Genomic DNA, 22008 nt, shown 5'->3' on the forward strand with positions numbered 1-22008 from the left:
AAAGGACTATTCTACACATCAACAACAGCATTAAAACTGCAAAAGCTCAAAAATATTTTTAAGACAAATAAATATTATTTACTTAAATAACAATGAAGTGAAACTCCTTGCCCGTTCTGTTTAAATTTCAATATGGAACATCTATTTTTATTCTGAAATTGAGAACTAACTTTAACCTTCTGGCAATTTTAACAAATGCAGGCTACAAAAGGATTGTGAAGACCACTCACCTTTTCATTAGCCATGGAGTGGTACCACCAGAAGAGCCGTGTGGTGATATAGTATGCAATGATGACATCTACAGTATAGTGTTCATGAGCAACCAGGATACAAATGATGCCAGCAGCACTCATCAGCCAGCAGATTAAGTGATACCACCAGAAATGACGCGGTGAATCTGCGAGACAGGGAGGTGATGGGGAAAAAACACAACAAAAAGCCATCTGTTATTCTAACAATCCAGAGAAGCAAGGGGAAAAGATAAGACAATTTAAAGCTGCTAAATTTGAAAACATAACTCATTTCACACTGGTACAAATCCCCTGTTATCACAGTGGTACAGATTTCCTGTTTTGATTTATATGAATCTACATAATGAATTACACAAACTTACTGAGGTGTTCTTACTTTTTAAAGTGAGCACCAGATGGATGAGTTAGACAACACTGCTATCCATTTTCTAGTCAAATTAAGTTTTCCTGTTAAATCATTTCTAGGATTTAGGGTGCAGAGGAAGAGAAAATTGAGGTAAAACATACACTTTTCATTATTTAATTTGGTTGTATAAAATCTTTTCACAGCCTATATTCAAATAAACTCAAGCCTCTAGAATTGATATAAACTGAGCAGAGATCAAATTAAACAGAAAGACACTAATTTTAATTCTTAGGTTTTTAAGAACTGAGGTTTCATGCAAATTTCCATTAATTTGCATGAAGCCTCAGTTAAATCAAACAAAATACACTGACAGTATGCGACTTTATACCCTTTAATGAAAGATTTAAAAATGGGAGTGGAGCTATTCAAAATGCATTTCAGCCACCTCAGTGGAAAAGTTCTCCTCTAAGTCTTTCCCCATTGAAAAAATGCCCTGAGTGTCACAGTGATCATTGATAACTTCTGACAGGCTAACTGGCTTCATTTCACTCACAGTGGGAGGTTGTGGCACCTCTTGCCTTGTGGGGAAATGGTCAACCTCTACTTTCAGACAATACCAGCAGAAAAGTTAATGATCTCAACAAGCCTACTCAGTAGGCTCTCAGAGGCCTGTGCAAAATAATAACTGTACTGCCACTTTTTGGTACAAGTGCCAAAACAAATTTTCTTAACTCTCCCCAAAACCCTGCAGACAGATTCACATCTACTGTTTTTTTTTTTAAGGTAAAAAGCCAAGTAATCTCAAGAAGCTGATGAAAACAGCATTAAGCAAGACAGACATACCAAGGCTAAAAATATTAATAACTATTCTGGTGAAAAATGTGTGCAGAGAATAAGTAAAAAATGGCAGAATATGTATGGAAGAGAAGAGCAGAGCAAAAAATCCACTAAGCCAGACATAAAAACCTCAGAATGCATCTTACACCAAAGACACGTTACTGAAAGAGCAAAAAAGACCACCACAAGCAGCATCCAATTCAGACAAATTATAGGGCTTATGTCCTGGTTCAGATAACATTTTGATCATTATATGGGATGTTGAAAAATGGAAAGCTATGCATTTCTCACTTATAGATATAGCACAATTTCATATAAATATATGCCTAACAATTAGGCGGCAGCCAAAGAGAACATTACAAAAATTTGTATGATAAAATTGCATCAATCCCTTATAATACCAAGTACAGAAGAAACCAGCCCAGAAAATATTCGGTTGTCTTCATCTTTTCTGGTACAACTGAGTACATGAATAGCATTAAAATACAACATAACAGACAAAACAAGGTAAACTAACTCTGTTATTAGGCTATTTTCCTTATATTACTCTGGTAATTTTGATGAGTTACAAACACCATTCTCCCAGTAATATTCATATCACAGGAAAGACTTAGGTCTAAGAATCATCAGATTATAAACAGCATCTTAAATCACTGTTCAAAGAAGAACATCTCAAATCTGCAATTCGGAGTCTATCACATTAAAGAGGCCCTTTTATATTGTGTTTTTTGTTGAAGGCAGAATGCAGCACTGCAGCACCTTGTTCCCTCAACATTTTAATAAAAGGAAGGCATCAAACTAAAGCTGGTTAGTCTTATTTTTGTTTTCAGTGAGAATTATATTCCCATGAGCCAAGCTAGCATTTGCATAGTTTGTGATACAACAAGAGAGAAGATTCTAACTCCGAACTGTAGGAATGCAGAGCTTCCCTCTGGCTGTCCTGGAAGGCCTGGGACCCTGGCAGGGGGTCAGGAACCCCCCTGGACAGAGCCCCGAGAGACACTGTCTCTGATCTCTGTCCATGGAAAAGTTTTCACTCTTACAGGATGAATTACAAGCTCTGAGTGTTTGATATGAGTAATAATTAAGTGTGGCACAGGTGCAAAAGTAAAATTTTAAGTTTCTAGATTAGGGGTTCAAAGGGGACAAGATGGAGGAAATTGGGTGTGTTTTGTCCTTTTTCTCCTTCATGTCCTCCATGTTTCACTGTAGTGTTGGCATTTTTCTATTGGTTTAGGCTGGGGACACACTGTTCAATGTAGGTAACAGATATTGGCACATTATTGTAAATATAGCACAGGTAGTTTCTGGTATATAATGTTTGTAACATCCCACTGAGGGGCAGAGCCCCGCACGCTGCCCTGCAGGAAAGACCTGCGGCAGGGCAGCAGAACATGTTAGAGATAAGTAAGAATAAACAACCTGGAAAACCAGTACAGACAAATTGTGGCTTCTTCTTTGGCAGTGGGGCAGAAAGACAGTTTTTACAATCTTGGAATCATCAATACCACAGATTCCGACACCAAACATGTGAACTGCAAAGGGAACTCCCCACTACATATTCATGAGTGGCCAAGCTCCCAGGATAGAAGCCTTGATTACCATACATTAGATTTAGAAGTCAGTGCTAAGTTCTCTAACACTTCAATAGATGCTCTTGGTGCAGCACAGATCTTTCCTCCCATGGCCCAGAGCAATGTAAAGCAAAGGGAGAAACCATAACTGCATCTTCTGCATGCTTGCCAAATTCTTATCAACTACAAGAAGCATTAAATAGGACACTTGAGCACAAGACATCCAAAGATCATAAATTAACTTTTCATTGCTTGCAGTAACTAATGCACAGCACACCTGAGAAAAGTAATTTTGCTTCTGGATGCAGTGTAAGTGTTCAACAATGCTGTGCTCAAGCCACAATTTTCCCTACAACCTCCTGCAGCTAATCTGCACAGAGCTAGTGTACACAATTACTACAGTATGTTTTAACCAAAATTTAAATCACTTGTCATCAAGTGATGAGAAGTGATCTTGTTTTAATCAAGCAATAAACACTTACATAAAGCTAGAGGTGACATGTTTAGCCACATTTAGCCCTTAATTAAAGCCCAAAACACTTTTAGTCAACTTTACCACAATCCCTAGGGAGGTGATAGAACATTCACCCTTGAGGCATGTAGTCAGGAGTATTTAGCATGGATTCACCATAGGATAGGAAGTCATGCTTAACCAGCCTGATAGCCTTTAAAATCTGGACAACTGGCTGGATAGATAACAGGAGACAACTGGATGTTGTCTATATAAGTGTCAAAAGTCTTCAAGCAAGACTTCTGACACTGTCTCCCATGATACCCCAACAGGCAAGGTTGGACAATTGGTGAGGGTGGACTGAACTGGCTGAATGGCAAGGTTTGGAGAGTTTTTAATCACTGGCACAGTCTAACTCAACCCAAAGGTTCATACTGGGCCTATTATTGTTCAACTTACTCATCAACAACTTAGATGAAGGGATAGAATTCATCCTCAGCAATTCTGCTGAGGAGACAAAGCTCAGAGGAGTGGTGCTGTGCTGACCTTCAGAAAAATCACACACTGAAGGGATGGGCAGAGCAGAACCTTTTAAAACTCAGCAAGAGCAGGTTCAGGGTCCTGTACTTGGATGGAAGAACCTGGTGCACCACTACAGGGTGGGGGCCAACCTGCTAGAAAGCACCTCTGCTAAGAGGCACCTGAAGGTCCTGGTGGCCAAGTTGTCCATGAGCAGTGCCCTCATGGCCAAAAAGGGCAGAGTAGCCTGGGTTGTATTAGTAAGATCATTGCCAGCAGGTTGTATTATTGACCCTCTGTTCAGCCCAGTGAGGAACACCTGGAGTTCCAGGCTCCCTAGTACAAGACAGATGCGGAGCAAGTCCACTGGAGGTCTATGAGGATGATTAGGAAACTGGAACACCTCTCTTATAAGGAGCAACAGAGGAAAATAGGCCTGCTTAGACTGGAGAAGAGTGAGAGGAAACCTCATAAATGTGTCTAAATACTTGAATGGAAGGTGTCAAGAAGACAGAACCAGGCCCTTCTCATAGGTGCCAAGCAATAGGGAAAGAGGCATCAAGCAGGAAATTATGCACAGGAAGTCCTACCTAATGCAGGAAGAACTTGTTTACGGTGCAGGTGACCATGCACTGAACAGATTGCCCAGAGAGGCTGTGAAGTCTCTGACTGGAAACATTCAAGAACTGTCTGGGCACAATCCTGTGCAATGTGTTCTACAGAAATGTGCCGAGCAGAAAGGTTGGGACAGTGGTCCCTTCCAACCTTAGCTACTTCATGATTTTACTACAGCCACAGTTTCATTTCCACTCCATTTGTGTTTCAAACCCATATAAATACAGTCTGTGTACAACTGACAAGAACCTTTTGGAGGGCAGTAGTTTTGCACATACTTTTGTCATTTGTTTTTCCCAGTACAATGAATATGAAAAGAAAGTGCACTGAAATACAATCACTTACATTCTTTGATGAACAGATAGACCAGCGTTAATACTACAGTGTGTCCACTAAACAGGAAGTCTCCACACAGGATGTGTGAACCAGTTATGGACAGACCACCACCAGAAATCAGTCGCAGGATTCTCTGAACCTTTGCCTGAGAGTCTCCGTTCAACTAGAAAACCAGAAAGAACTATAAGTGACTGAAGTAAATTTCTTGCCCAAACACATAGTGAGTCAGGGAGACAGGGATAGAAGGACAAATTATCTCTATTTTCTTCAGATTCCTTTCACATATTCTTAAATCAGCATGCATTTCAAAGTTGAGAGGCAATAAGGATCAGTTTAGTAACATTAGCATTCTGTCTATACTTTCCCTATTTTAAAATAAGCACTGTATGAGAATGAAATGCAGAATCTACTGAAAAGGTAAACATTAAAAATTTGTAAGGTTAGAAATCTCACAGCAGCAGTTGACAAACTCAATGAAACCCATTAAAAACTGGTACAAGCCTTGCATACCAATTCTGTTATTCTTTTCAGAGCTGACCAGTATTTCTGCTGAGTAAAAACCTCAAACTTGCTTCATTTTAGATTTAGTTACAAACTCAGTCAGGAGTTAACTCATATTTGGAGGATGTGCATTTTTAAAGCATGTATTAGGACCAGCTTTTGATTTCTTATAGATCATAGGCAGTTTTAATTACCTGTTTTAAATTAACTCTACCAAAAAACCCAAGAAAAATGGAAAACTGTTTTCCATAATCAGAAAAATAGTAACATATGACAAAAAAATCCAGAAGAATTATCAAGTGCTTTTACAGAGTTAAAGTAATTAATCCTGGTTTTATGCTAGCAAAATGCACTTTCAAGCAGAGATATTTGCATTTTCCTTTGATTACCTGTTCTCACTCCTCAATACACAGTCTATTACATAATCATTCCCCAAGCTGTCAGAACAAATTCAATCTTTACAATAGGGACACTTAAAGAGAACATTTTCAAATAGACAGTGATTCATAAGAGAAGTAATTAACCCACTATATCCCCAAGCTGTCTCAATGTAGACGACAACAGCCATGATGCTGTAACTCAAGACTAGAAATCATACCCAAGTGGTGGCAAATTTATCCCCCTACTAAACTGGCAATACCTTTTTTTAGTACCGCTAACACAAAGTTCGTTCCAAGGAATTTTAGGACTACAACTTTTTATTAGTAACCTAAAGTGGGAGTAACAACTCCTTTATGTCACTACTTAACTCCAGTGTCATTAAATTTTTAAAATACGTTTGCAAAACTATTAGCACATCCATGTCTCTGTATGTATCAGTTCATTTAGTCAGCTGAACTTGTTTAAGTCACATTCTTATAAATTTTGCAGGTTGGAAGCAGTGACAGGCAGCTGACTTCAGGTATTGCAATAGGTCTTGACCAAATAGTGTGAGAAACCAGGCAAAGCACATAACAGTGTGGGTTTTTAAAGGGATACAGCCACACAAGCTTGCTTATCAGCCTATCAATTTCAGTATTGACCTTGGGTATCCTACCAGGTAAGAAAAAATACTGCTATAGTATTTAGAGTGATTAGCTTGAGCCTCAGAAGCAAGTTGATTGATTCAGTAGCAGTACTATTTCAACCTAAGATATTCTGAAAGGGAGTACTCAACTGCATCAACAATTTGAGGCTCTGTTACCACACAAAAGTTTTGGTTTATCACTACCTATATTTCTGAAGACACCAGTTGAAAGTAATTTGTGTTACTTAGTAGTACCTGAAACATTACCTTCTGCTTGATCTAAGGAGCCATCAGGACTGATGCAGAGATTTAAGACAAGAAGCAAAGACTCTTACCTTTGGTGCACACTGAAAATGCATTCCTGGCACAGGTAAGGTGGTAACATACATGGTAATACAGCGGTACAGATACAAAGTTCCTATTAAAAAAAAGAACCTGCGTCCCACTATTGACCTGAAAGTAAGGGAAGGGGGGAAACAGATTGAGTGCAAAGTTTACATGAAGGATATTCAACAGTTACGGAGCTCTAGCTTCATTAGATAGCTGAATCCCTAGAATGAAAGAGCAGCTCCACCCCAGCTCTTCACCACACACCTCTCTGAATCAAGTATTAAAACATCCCTCTTCACTTTTAGTCTTGTAACTCCTTATAGTGGGAAGCTCTCACCGATTTTAAGAAGGACTCAGTCTAACTTACAGGTGCAGCCAGGCAGTTTTCCTCAACTCAGTGACCTTTTCTTTTTAGCCCCATATTATAACCCCATTCCTGACTTAAATATATATAGTTTAAGAAAGACAAAGGAGAAAGCTTCTATTTAACTGTAGAGGACAGTGGGTTCTTGCTCAAATTTGGATGAGATTCTTATGCCATCATGATTTCCCCAGTTTAAACATCCCCAGGTTAGTAAACATATTTTGAAAAGCCCAATCTCAGAATAAACTTGATTAGGACAACACAGGCTTCAGAAGTTCAGAAGTCAAAGACATTATTCAATAATCAGAAAACCTGTATTTCCATATCTGGCATAGACACTAGAACATTTTGTAAACAAGCCATCCCTATTCTACAATATTGTTAAGGATTTTACTCTATGATTTCTTCTACCCAAAATGAGCAATGTAAACATACAGCAGAGAAGAAAAAATATTGCTAACTTACTTGTATCTAAGAAACAACCACTGGAATATCCATAATCCAAGCAGTATCATTCCATTTATTTCTGATACAGAAAAAGCCCATTTCACACGATCAATGTAATCAAAAAATTTGTCAGGCAAGGGAGGGCTTAGCTCCTTTGGAGGTACTCTCTCATGGACCACAGTGATCATGACAGTAGTTAAAATCAAGTTGAAGAGAGCATAGACAAAGGCAATGCCTGTTTTCCACCATTCCAGAGGAAATTTGTTCCTAGATTCAGCAGGCATAGCAATCTGGATGTAATCAGGATATTTCTTTGCTGTTTTTCGCAAGCCATTAGACAAGCCCTTTGGTTTGCTAGTGCCATTTTTGTTCTCTTCACTGACTGAGAGAGTAGGTCGTGAGTAGCCATTAGAAGTCTCATTTGGCTGACCCTCCATGTGCTCTTCAAGCTTTGCTGTCTCAATGGTACTCATTTCCAAGCTGTATGGCCGAAGAGGCTTTATTACTGACCAATTTCTGGGCTCTCTGAACTCTGTTATTCCTCAAAGTCGAATGTTCTTGTTCCTTAGATGACTTTTGTAAAACTCTAAAATGCATCCATTGTGCTTTCAAACGAATTTGTGAAGACAAATCTTTCTTCTAGAGCTGAATCATCTGCAAAAAACCCCAAAACAAATACTGAGGGCCTTCATAACTAGTAATGAGCCAGCAAACAAAACATTCTCAGAACAAACATCCTAAAGTACTTCAATTCCATCCAAGTCTACTTAGAAACACAGTCAAAAGGCAAATTACTGTGAAATAATTCAAGCCAACTCCTACTTGATAAACCACATATCAGGTTAAGAACTAGTACCAACTTAGGCTTGGGTTTCTTTAAAGGACAAGATCACAGACTTTAACGACCATGGCATCACTTGTTTTATCAGTTATCAGAATTAAGGCTAATCTATATTTGCAGCAACATTGAATTTTACTGCTTAGAGATATTCCATGCAAAATATCCTGATTTTGACCATAGGGTTGCTACATATGGGTTGTCCATATAGATCAGACAAATCTTGTCAGTTCAGGTGACAGGACAGAAAACAGAAGGGCACAAGAGAATTAAATTTTCGAGGGCATAAATTAATTGAGATTCATCCAGAAAATCTACTCAATAGCTAGCTCCATTAAATTTCATTAGATCTAAATGAGTATTCCATCAAGTCAAAAATGCATTTATATAGCCCACTAAATGTCAGAAATTTCAGATAACTGAGAAATATACTCCTGGATTCAATTCTTAGTTATGATACAGTACGCATAGAACAGATGACAAATGAACCTGTGTTTGTCCTTTAACTACTTTAAAAACAAATCTATTTAGATGATTTTCAAACAGGAACAAATAGAAAGACTCATTATTACTCAGGATTTATTTCAGGTTGCATTTGCTAATTCCCAAGTTTTGCAAGCTAAAAAAAACAGGTAAGTGCATATGTTTTATAACAAGTTTTTCTACAAGGAACAAAGAATGAAGTTCATCTCTAGCAAACAGACATCTTGCTAGTAAAAATAAAGGCCATTTCACCATCTTTAAAGCTCTGTGAAACCACTTACTCACCATAGCTGTGATGTATCTTTCTTACTCTGTTCAACTCCTATGACAAAAATAGTAGTACCATGTACAAATTGCTCCCCATCTACCAGTAAATTGTGATTCTCTCTTATTTTAGTGGTTCCTGCAAAAGAAGTTCAGCACTGCTACCCCCTCAAGTGTTCTGCACACCAACACAGGCTGCTAGTCTGCCATGCTTTGTGTACAATTATGTCATCATACACCTAACCATACACCACAGGGCTTGCTTAAGAATATGCCACCTGCTTACAGGACAATCTAAACCAAAAAGCACCTGCAAAGTCAAGTGATTGTGTTTTGGTCCTTCCAGCCTCAACCCACCCAAACAGAGATTACATTTAACATGGTCAGCACATAAATCTCACTGATTTCTTGGGTGCTGCTCCAATCACTGAAAAAGAGAAGCGGTAAAAGTTCAGATCCCAAATATGAGATTCATACAAATAATACTGAAATAGCTGAGAAACACTTCTAAATTTATCCCCCAGCAGTGTTTCTGAAATCCATTGTCATTGGTTTACCTTCTCTAAATTCCTGATTGAGTGTATGATAACTATCCATAAACACACAAGAAAACAACTGATGATTTTTGATGTGTTTTCTCCCTCTTACCAATCATACTGTGATCTTGGCTTCTCTAAGAAAAGGGCATGTTTGACCCATCAGCCAGACAACTTCTGATGCTTCCTACAATTACAAATACCCTTTTAGAGCATCTACAAAAACAACAGCCTTACTCAAAACTATACCAAAATAATATTTCAGCTTTCACAAGTCTTTCCTAACACACAATCTTCTATTCCTTCAATCTAATAAAGTGAAACACATGACAGAACACTTTAGAGACGGTAGAGAAAAAACTGAACCCAACTGCTTATATTTTGGAACATATGCACCTAACATTCATCTACTAAGTCAAGACCCCACTTCCCACCATTATGTTACATATAGCAGCCACTGAGGCAGCAATCAACAAAACCTGGTACATTTTACATCCTGTGCAGCTGAAACATTATTAGAATTATGTATTAACTGAGTGCAAACTACCTTAGTTATTTCCTTCTCTTCCCCACAAATACCTAACCTAGTGTGCCTAGTGACATAAGTGAAAGATTTTACTTTCAGATGCTTAATGACATCCAAGTAAGGCCAAAGAGTATCTGAAGTACAGATGAACAATAACGTAAGAACCTAAAAAGTAGAGCAGTGCTCATGTTCTCATATTAACTTATTAAGCAAAACAATTATAGCTACAGCTTGCAGGAGAAAGTTGTGTTCCTTCCTGGTACTTTTAAATGGATTGTAAGGCATATTGATCTACCACTTCTGATGGCTCATCAAGATTATTTCAAGCAGAGTGCATACTGCAGCCAAACATTTGTTTACATTGATAATTAAAGGTGCTATACATCATCTGATGAGTGATTTGTAAGAAGGTAACTGTTTCCCTTTATAGTACCTTTTCAACCTCTTTCTCCCATTTCTAAAATAAATTAGCAACTCTATTGATTAAAAAGACAAAAGTCTCTCTAGAAGCTCTCAGTCCCTTTCCGCCAATCTGACTGACCAGAGCAGCAACAGATACACAGCACCAACAGTCTTATCATCCTCTGCTACTGGCTGTAAAAGGAACTGCCCAGAAGTGCACAGGTTCTTCCGCCAAGTTCCTGCCCCCAATTCAAATATCCATTCACATACCCATAAGTGGTGTGGTTCCTTTTAGCTTCATGTTGTCTTTTTGATAAAATATCCATTTGATTTTTTTGTCAAATCTAAAACATCCCTTATCAAAACCAGAAGATGCCCACAAATAGAAAGCCTCAGAATTCTTCAGCAACTAGGCAGCAATGCTTAGATCTCACCATCTTGCCAACACCTAGATCTGAAAAGCACACTAAAATAGGGAGCAACTACTGGGGAAGTCTCAAACTCCCAAAAAACTGGCCATGTAACCCAAAAGGATAAATTAAAATCCTATAAGAGATACCTCCAAGTTTTAGGAACAAGTTTGCTTTTTGGAAGCACTTCTATACCTTCTAAAATGTTACCTTATCAAGAAGCAAAGTTTCTTAAGCAGCAACTTTACAGCAGAAATCATAACTGCATTTCAAAGAAAGTCTTTAGAATTAAAAAGATGCTAAAAGAGGATGCATGCTAATATTTTATCCTGAGCTCCTACCTGCTCCCATGCAAATATCATACCTTAGTTTTCTGCATCCCCTTTTGACTGCCATTTGAAAGAAAATAGTTGATGGGGGGCACAGCTTTGAGACAAGCACCAGAAAGCATGTCTGCATTTGGCTCTTTATGCTAGAACTTAAGAATAACAGAGTTTTATTTAGCTTGTTAGTCATCCGATTTTCATCTAAAGGTCATTTTCACATAAAGTTAGCTCCCAAACGGTATTTCTTATCCAGTATTGGAACTTCACATTTCTCAAAATATTTTAATTTCTATAATTTATGAAGGCATGAACAGTCATAATTTGCACAGGGTTTTCAAATAAGCAGTTCTTAACCTGCTGTTCCAATACTATTTGAACAAGAGTATCCAAAACAGTGAGACTGATCTATTCTGACATTAAGAGAAGCTATACTTTCATATACAAAATGGAAAAGACTTCTGATAGTACTATTTTAAAGCTCATTCACTTCTGTTAAGACTGGCTCAAAAATTTGCTACAGCTGTATTCTTGTATTTTGGTAACTGAAGAAAAAGGGTCTGCAAACAAAGTACAATTTGAAGTAACTTATCACAGTTACTGGGTTAGCTAGCATGTGTTTTGATCAGTTAAATTTCTAGGACTACCTATGTAACTAGAGCTAAAAAAGAAGCCAGGTTATCACTGTTATCTAGACAGAAATGAACAAAAACTTGCTTTTAGAGGTTTCTCCTTAATTTTTACTTTTGAAAGCATTCCAGATCTCTCCCTTCTTTCTGGCTATATGTACATCTCACAGCATGTAGACTGCTGGAAGGAAGAAAACCTCATTACTACCCAAAACCTCCAGAAAAAACTACTGTGAAGCTAAAGAACTGCAAGTGAAAGAAAGCTGGATTACAGAAGTACCATTCATTATCATCTCATTATTATACTGCTTGCAGTAAATGTCAACTTTTTTATAAAAAGCATTAATTATTTGCATAATATAAAATTATTCTCAGCAGTAGAAATAGACCAGTTACTTCCTTTACCTTGAGAGAGGGATTTGGCAAGTCCCTTATTTAGGATTATTAATGTACCAACAGAAGACATCTTTTAGGACTAAATAGAGGAGAAAAGCTTCAAAGTTATAGGTCATCCATTTGTACAAACCACGTTTTACCAGTCCTGTAGAATTGTTTCTTCATGCCCCTCAACAGTAAAAAGTATGTTAGGTTTCATTTTCCTAGTAATTAATTATCCAGTGTGTTTTACAGCAGTGTCAGGTTTCTTAGACAGTATGTCCCAAAAGGCACAAAAAACCCCCAGAGAATTGTTTGGGTTGAAAACAACCTTAAAGATCATCTTGTTCCAACTCTCCTGCCACAAGGAGGAACACCTTCCACTAGATCAAGTCCTCAAAGCCCCATCCAACCTGTCCCCAGTAATTAAGCAAGCAAAGAAAAAAAGTATCTTTAAGCTGTTTTATCATTTTGAACACTGCTGAGTAGGTCTGCCTTAACTGCATGAAGGCATCTTCAAACTCTTGAACTGTTTGGTCCCCAGACTCTGAAGGACTATATTTGGTAACTAAGATTTTGATGTCCTTTAAAGGTGACACCATGACATGGCTAGATTTTCCTTGTGATTATTACCCTTATCTTTCAAGAAACAAGATCACAATAGCTGTCAAATATTTGTTATCTTTTAGTGCTACTGTAACTCATTCCAGAAATAATCCACATGTGTATGACAAAGTCAGTCTTATTCACAGGTTAACAGTCTTCCCTAAAACAAGTGTTTTGAGAATGGTCAGTCATACATCTGTAGAACCAGCAGAACAAATGGAATCATTCAGGTTAGAAGAAACCTCAGGAGGTGCCTGGGCCTCTGGCCAGGATCAGCAGTGACTCAGGGTTTCAATCCAGGCGTATTTTTCATGCCTACAAAGAAGCACAACCTCCCCAAGCAGCCTGTTTGACTGCATGGTTGGACTGTTATTTTTTCCATTTTGGTGTTTTGCTTGTTTTCTAATTGTTAAATCTACTGGTTTTGTATCTAGTTTTCTTATTATAAGTTACAGCCTTGGTATCTCATCTTCCCACTGTTGTGAAGAGCCTGGTCCCCAGGCTCCTGATGGCAACCTTGCAGGTATGAACAGGCTGCAGTCAGGCACTCTGAGACTGCTCTTCTTCAGGCTGAAGCAACCCAGGCTCCCCCAGCCTCCTCTCCCAGGCCTGTGCTCAAGCCTCCTGACCACCCTGATGGTCCCTCTGCTGGCCTTGTTGCCATTTCACCGTTTGCCTGGATCAAGGACCAAAAACCAGATACAGTATTCTAGACAGGCAAGTAGTACCAAGCAGAGAGGAATAATCACTTCCCTATAAAAAATGACTATGTGCCTATTAAATACAGCTCAGGACAGTGTTGTCTGCCTTCACTGTCAATGCACACTTGCTAAATCCCTTTCTAACAGAGCTGAAAAAAGTATTGTTATTCCAACATTAAAGCCTAAAGACTCCCTCACAACTACTTTATACCAGAAAATTAAGATCAAGTCTTCTTCCTGCTTAACCCATACTAAATGAGACTGTTTCAGTATTTCAGATCTGCACAGAAAGGTCTGCTAACCTGAAGTGATATTTAAGCTCTAAATCAGCTGCTTTTGAATAAAGGCAGGAAAGGTTCTCTATCACTGCATATTTTATAACATTGCAAAAAAATGTTTGGCTCATAACCTTCTATTCATTAGAAAAGCCTATTATAAACACTCTACAAAGTATGGAAGTCACTGTACTACCTCAATTTCATCAGACAAAATGCCAAAAATGAGTGCCAAAATAAGCCTCTGGATCAGGCTTTTAGGTGCAGGCTGGCTTCTCCTTTCATTCTGCTAGAGCTTCAGACACTGCTTAAGAGCCACTAGCCAAAGCAAGATTCCTCTCAAAGACACAGAAAAGTCTAAAGATTTGTTAAGAGCCTAGAAGCACAACAAATGCTTCAAATCTTTCCTAGCTGACTCAGAAGCTGCAGACGCTAGCTGTGAGGTAAGGGGGACCCAGCACAGGAGGCAAGAATGTTTTAGACTATTTTGTGAAGTCCTCCACCTAGTTACCGAGGGTAAAGGTTGTGCTTCATAATGGAAAGTCAGACCCAGAGATTAGTCACCACTTTCAGCACAGGGCTGAGGAGTCACAGTGACTAATGTGTGCTTTAAAGTGACTGTGCAACAGCTTATCAGGCATCAGGCAGCTAGAAGAGGAAGTTACGTAATCAGTAAATTGATCAGTGATATACCCTAAAAATATTTAAGTATTAAGACAATACTGCCTGTCAAATTTTTCCCGTTACTTCCAAAAGGCAGCTGCACCAACACCAAAACCACAGAATCACACTTTCAAGACTATCAGGTCCAACCCATGCCCTAAAACCTCAACTAAACCATGACACCGAGTGTCACATCCCATCTCTTTTTAAACACATCCAGGCAGACCATTCCAGTACTTTATCACTCTTTCTGTAAAAACTTTTTCCCAATACCCGACCTTTATTTCCCTTGGCACAGCTTAAAGCTGTGTCCCCTCATTCTGTCAGCTGCTGCTTGGAGAAAGAGACCAACCCCCACCTGACTACAACCACCCTTCAGGAAGTTGTAGAGAGTGATAAGGTCACCTCTGAGTCTCCTTTTCTCCAGGCTAAACACCCCCAGCTCCCTCAGCCATTCCTCAGAGGGTTTGTGTTCCAAGCTCCTCACCAGCCTTGTTGCCTCCTCTAGACACACTCCAGCATCTCAACATCCTTTCCAAACTGAGGGCCCAGCACTGGACACAGCACTCAAGGTGCAGCCTCACCAGTGCTGAGTACAGGGGGAGAATGACCTCCCTGCTCCTGCTGGCCACACCATTCCTGACACAGGCCAGGATGCCCTTGGCCTTCTTGGCCACCAGGCCACACTGCTGGCTGATGTTCAGCTGCTGTCACCAGTACCCCCAGGTCCCTTTCTGCCTGGGCACTGTCCAGCCACACCGTCCCCAGCCTGTAACGCTGCAGGGGGTTATTGTGGCCAAAATGCAGGAGTAAGCCCTTGGACTTGCCCATTCATCCAGATGGATGGAGTTCCAGGTCTCTCTGCAGGGCCTTTCTCCCCTCCAACAGATCAACACACACTCCCAGCTTAGTGTCGTCCCCAATTTACTAATGAAGGACTCAATCCCCTCATCCATGACATCAATGAAGATGTTGAACAGAACAGGAACCAGCACAGACCCCTGAGGGACACCACTGGTGCCTGGCCCCAGCTGGATGCAGCACCATTCACCAGCACTCTCTGGGCCGGCCATCCAGCCAGTTCCCAACCCAGCAAAGAGTGCTCCTGTCCCAGCCATGGGCTGCAGCTTTTCCAGGAGTGTGCTGTGGGAGACAGTGGCAAAGGCCTTGCTGAAATCCAAACAGACAACATCCACAGCCTTTCCCAAAAGCAAATAAGAGGTTACATTTATAAGAACATTCTAGTGTATTTTCTGCAGGAACAAGAACCCTCCTCCTAGAAGTTTAAAGTGAGACGACAGTAATTGCTTAAATCTGCACAGCATTTTACAATATCAGCAGTAATACATATAAAAGTTGCACAATCCAGAGAATAGTTTTTTGAGCACTGAGGTGTACACAGGCTCCTATTCATAACTCACTTTTTAAAAAGCCTGAAACAGACATCAGTCCTTGCAAAGCATAGGACTGTAATTCTCACCCCACATGAGTTCTTAGTACAGGGCATATTTAAAACTAATTAATATCATACTATAAGCTGGTTTCACATATCCCTCAGTTCACATGGCACATTAAAAATTGTGACGCTGTACATTGCAGCAACACTTGCTGTGTTCAGAGGCTCAAGCAGCAGAAACATCCCCTTTCAGAAACACATGTATCTACACACCCACGCACCCCCTTGTCTGATGGTATTCTGACCAATGTTTTACCCTCTTTGCCAACAACAGAAGTCTAGCACACTACACACCGTTAAAACAGGAAAGAATCAATGACTCACTCTCCTCTCTTCTCCCTAAGAACAGTTTTCAGCTTGCTCAACTCTGTGTTGATGTAGTTGCTTGGAAAGCTTTATGAATATTAGTTAAGAGGTATGATGCTGGCATAATACATCATCTACTGCTCACAGTAAACAGTGACTAAAACTCACCAAGAAACATGATGTAGTCCCCTATTTTGATCTTCCCCTCCACCTTCTTGCCATGCCTACCATCAAGCACCCTAAGCCTTGTGCATTACAATCAGCAACCCCAGTCAACTAGAGATGGGAATACACAGATCTCTCATTCAAGTTGCTTGTTTACAGGTTCAGCCATCAAATCTACATCCAGCTCATACACTAGATGCTTCCTTACCACTTCCCTGCCCCCACCCCCAGGTTTTGTTGACATACTTTCAAAACTAAAACCTAGTAAATTTAACTCTAACACCAAGAAGTCAAGAGTACAGAGCAATTTCAGCAATTACCACGATCAATCCAGACATGTTTACTTAGGGGATTAGAAAAGCAGCAAAGAACCCTTTCATAATATACTCTTCAAGCTTCCAGTTTGCAATAAACAAAATTATATTAAGCTTTCTCCATGTAACTGGGTTTCTCACTGAAGTTCTACACACCAACTTGAAGCACTACACAGTTAAAAAATGGCACCACAATCTAAGCTTCCAGTGCGGTCCCATGGTTTTCTTTAAACTTCAACAAGTATTCCATTAGCTCAAAGCTTTCTATTAATAGAAGAAAATACTTTCCACATTATGCTGGCAAGAAAAAGTATCTCCTTTTTATATTATTTAATTCAGAAAAGACAGTGTTTAACTTTAAATACTAAACACTTAAGCGCTACACACTTCAACACTTCCTTCTTGATTTTTGTTTCTGCCACAGGCTGATGAACAGAACACTAGTTTCCTTAAGATAATCACTTCTCCTGCCTGATAAGCTATCTCCCCACAACACAGGGTATCATTGCTAACATTAACAGTGGGACAGCAGTGGAAAATAATTATAATCTAAAATCTTTCTGTAATACCTTTTCCATATATTTTGCTCACCCTAGAGGTCAGAAAAATAAGCCAAGAATCCTATTAATGTGTTTTTACTGCCCCTCACAGAGCTACTACTTAAGAACCTAACTAAACATCTCCAAAATAATTCCAACCTCTCTTCATTATTCCCTGCTGTACACTGCAGCCTTCAGTGAAAACAACCCTGCATTGAACACCAGGGCAATAACGAAATTACTTTATGCCAAACCGCTCACCAGACTCAGCATACAGGCTTTCACCATTTGTGTTACTACTTTCATTTATTTGTCTTCCCCTTCTTGCCTAATAGTTTGAGAATTCCATTGCTTTTTTAAAAGCTTTTTTAAAGGATTTAAATAACCAAGTTAATCAGGAAAGACTGAAGCAAATTAGTGATGTTCAAATTCCCACTTAGTAAAAACATGAGATTAAAACTATTTCTGCAAGAAAAGAGCTGAATAGCATCTTTATCATTGCTCCTAAAAAGCCATTATTAGAGTCTTTCATTGTAACATCATGTAACTGCTTTGTAACGCCTACATCTTGCCCATGAACACAGCATAACTAGAAAGGTACAAATGAAATTAATGACTGAAATTACATTGACCTTATCCTACCAGTTGGTAAAACCTGGTGTGAAAGTACTGAGGTGACTCAATCTACACAGAATTATTTATATTACACTGTATTAGCATGTACCTCAAGTAGCAACTTCCACACCTTAAACTATGTGTTGTACTCAAGGACGGCTTCTGGTCACCACTGAAAGTGTTATCTTTAGAAGCATAGGCAAGCAAATGATGACTCAAATCAATCAAGGCTGAATGTCAAGTGGAAATCCAAGCTAGCCAATCAAACTGCCTGCTAAATGGCATTCATATCAGCAGCATAGTATGCTGCATGAACATTATTTTCAATTTCTCTGTTCAAGTAGCATTACTTAAAATTTTGAGTCAAGAGACTATTTCTGCAAAAAAAAAATCCCACAGGCTGGAAACCAGGACCATTTCTGACCTTTGTCTTACTGCCCATGAAAAAATTTGGGGCAGAAGTAGAATAGAACAAGTGATCAAAAAAGATATTTCAGGAAGAACATTTGGAAAAAAGTGATTTATCAACATAATAATTCTTGGTCACATTTTCATGGGAGGCCCTAAAGCTTACCTTAAAATAGAAAGTATTCTATAAAAATTATAAAATAAAAAAATTATGGCATTCTTATTCCAATGTCCAGCAGACATCTATATACAGATTGATTTGGGAAGAGGACAGGAGGCCAAAGAGGTGCCATGTAGACTATCTGAAACATGGAGGGCCAAACAGATTCTATAAACTGCTCCGCAGTCAGAACTGCAACTGACAAAGCTGTTTAGGATAAAGTCTCATCTCTAGACTCCCTGAGACCAGTGATGTTGTGAATGTGTGCTAAGTAGCCATGGTGTACAGTAATTAAGTGGTGAATCAACTAATTCCACGTGATGAATTACAAAAATCTAAGGACAGAACTAAGTGTTCAACTGGAAATAGTGCCAAGCAGTTCTAAAAGAAGAGAACTAAGAACTTGGCAAAATTAGGGCACAGTAAAAACAATTACTCTAGCCTACCAACTGCTTTTTCATGAAGGAGGGCGCTATCTTATTACATACTGCTATACCTGCTGCATTACTGCGTATGTTTTCCTCAACAATACCAAATATTTCAAGAGATCTGCATCTATCAGCAAGGACAGATCACATTCTGGCTTTACAAGTAACCTTCTAAATTTAGGACAAATGGGCATAATCTGAGAAAATTGTTGTCTAGAACATATCTTGAAGTCAAAACACAATAGTAGCTTGGATTTCAAGAGCTTTCATTAACATAGCACTACAGCAAGCCAGGCCACTTTTTAAGGTACTTACCTAGCTAAAAGCAGGCCAGGACAAGGGCTTGCACAACACAGCCTAGGCTAAAATCAGCTGTTGCAGGAACTGCTCCTGCATGGCCGTTTTGCAGCTAGAACCACTGCAGGTGTCTTTGCTGTCAGCTACTCTCCTCTGGGTGAGTATCATCTTGCCAGGAGTAGGATGGCACCTACATGACAGTATTAAACATGTGAATGCCACACCCTGCATGACAGACATTGTATAACAAGAAACACCCCCACAGGAGCAATTACAGGTCTCCAGAGGAGAGAGGCAGCAGCCTTCTAGACTCATGCAAGCCAATCAGGAAGAAATCAAAAAATCCACATTACATTAGGCTAGAACCATAACTCAAGAAGTGTGCTAAGATGTTAATGAGAGCTAGGGGCAGACCAAGATGGCCTGAAACATTCCACACCAATCCTAACTCATGGAATCTCTTAACACTGCTTTATCAAGACAACAAAGATGGGGATGGTTCAGGACTGGCCATAAAAGCTGTCACCCAGGAAGGCATACTTTTATGTATCTGGAAGCAGAAGTCAGGCTGGGATACTAGCATATTCCAGTCCATGTTAAGCTGTTCCACTGCTAGTGCAGCAGAATTAATTAGTTAAGCTCAAGCAAACAGTCTAGGCCATGCATGGTTAGCTTATATGACAGGTCAGTGTTAATTTTATTGAACCACATGAAGTGCAGTTATCCATACTGTACACCTGTATAAAAAAAAATAGTGGAACACAAGTTACCCATGCCCAGTAAGTTTTGTTGGTAAAGAACAGAAGAAACTTATCTAAAATCCCAGAGCAGATCTATTTTCTCTCCTTCCTAGTACTTTAACTTGAAAAAAAAATTTAAAAAGTTCTAAAAAAGTATTTTAACACAAGGAATGCAAAATGCTGTTCTAGAATAAGACAAAAATTAAGTCTGAATTTCACAGTTTAAGACCTTCAGAAGAGAATCTATGCCCTACAGCAGGTATATTATTCGTCCCTGGAACTTTCCAGATGAGCTCCATATTTCATGCAAGACAAACACAAAAGAAACACGTTTTATAATAGCAGTGTTACAGTCCAGCAAAGACTGTAAAGAAATCAGCCCAAAAAATAAGTCCAATCTCTGTACAAATCTGATTGCCTTTTCAGATAATGCACTTTGTGAGTATTGAATACTCACATGTGTGGGTCTGATGCAGAAAAGAAGTGCCACATCTCTAGAATGAAGGCATCTGCCATAGCCTACATTTTCCTATGCTCCTGGGAGAGCTTTACAGAATACACTCAAACAAGTATTGAAGTTTAAATCCAACAGCATGAGTAACTACCTTAACCTAAAAAAGAATTGCTCAGAGAAAGTTCTTCGCTTCCGAAAGCTTCCTCACATCTGACAAAGATTTATAAAACGGATTTAGACAGCACTGACACTTGTTCAATTCTCCTTCTACAGGGCAAGAGCACAAACTGATCTCTTATTCTACAAGGAGGTAGTCAGAGCAATCACATGAAGTGTCCAAGATAAAAACTTGCAGTAAAATTCCTTAAGCATATTCAGACACCAGAAGACTGAATATTCACAGACACATACTGAGACACTTTCCAGGAAGAACCTGAATTGCTACTAACCTTCAACATTTGAGCTAATGCACAGACTTCACAGCAGGCAATTGAAAAAGCAAACACAACAACAAACAAACAAAAACTTCCAACACCAAATAAACCCTACTGAAACAGGTACTATTCAGTCTAACTACACAAACCACTTTCTTAACATATACAGGAAACAGAAAATCACAAGGCAATGGGCTCACACACCCCACAGACTCTTAGAGCTGTAACTGTTAGGTAAAAAGCTACATGTTCTTTGACATGTACCAGCATGAAAATCTATTTGACTTACAGCTCAGTTATCTGCAAACCCATCTCATGGGCAATAAATCTGTGGGGTGCTGCCTGGCTAAGAGGTAAAGAGACACAAAGATCCTCTCAGACCTTTTAACTCTCCTAGACCTACAGGACTCATGAAAAGAGGAGATAAGAGGTGTGGAAACAGTGTTGTAAAACAGTTATAATAGTGACAAGATGAAAACAATCTTAAATAGCAATACATTTTCTGTCCACTAAGATTGTCTTTCTCCATCAAATCACACTATGACAAATACACAACACTAAAAATACCATCCTGCAGTTTATAAGCCTTTTGATGAAAGGAGAAAGCTTTATTCTAATTGGAAACACTATAGAATATCACTATAAATGCATGTGTCAGGACATTTTTCATGCTACGTTCTCAACAACATGACCAAATCATAAGTTATGTAACATCAGTCTAAAATCTGCTGAGCAATACAAACCATTAAACATAATAGTGTTATGGAAGATTAATCAAGATAAGGGTTCTTCAAGCTAATTGTGGTAGCCAAAGTACAATATTCCTCCTGTAGCTGTCCTTGCAATAGAGACTTTGATAAGAACAAATTTTATCTGTATGTTCCATACAGAGTCAAATGTTGACTACGCCACAATGCCTCAGCCACATGTTCTAGAAAGGCTTGCAGTGCTAGAAGCTTTGTTCCTAATCCTTAAGACTTTAATATAAACTTTATCTTACTACAAATTAAGGGGAAAAAACCCAACCAACAGTTTTTTATGGGAACATTCATTCTGCATAATAAAACTAAGCCATGCACCTTAC

General features: G+C 39.0%; 1 protein-coding gene across 6 annotated transcripts in view; it reads right to left on the reverse strand.

Moving 5' to 3' along the window:
* Positions 1-22008, reverse strand: part of SGMS2 (sphingomyelin synthase 2) — a 44308-nt gene that overhangs the window by 11165 nt on the left and 11135 nt on the right. For 5 of the 6 annotated variants that reach the window (XM_021525496.3, XM_085578106.1, XM_021525497.3 and 2 more), the window contains exons 2-5: positions 7596-8231; positions 6772-6889; positions 4939-5092; positions 231-397 (exon numbers count right to left, since the gene is read on the reverse strand). In XM_021525496.3, coding sequence (XP_021381171.1) covers positions 231-397; positions 4939-5092; positions 6772-6889; positions 7596-8050 — 894 coding nt within the window. In that variant the 5' untranslated portion in view covers positions 8051-8231. Of the gene's footprint in view, positions 1-230; positions 398-4938; positions 5093-6771; positions 6890-7595; positions 8232-19314; positions 22003-22008 lie in introns of those variants that run through there. The other variant, XM_085578104.1, reaches the window with a different exon arrangement.

The sequence above is a fragment of the Lonchura striata genome, chromosome 4 (assembly GCF_050655825.1).
Source record: "Lonchura striata isolate lonStrDom1 chromosome 4, ASM5065582v1, whole genome shotgun sequence".
In the NCBI taxonomy this organism is placed as follows: Eukaryota; Metazoa; Chordata; class Aves; order Passeriformes; family Estrildidae; genus Lonchura; species Lonchura striata.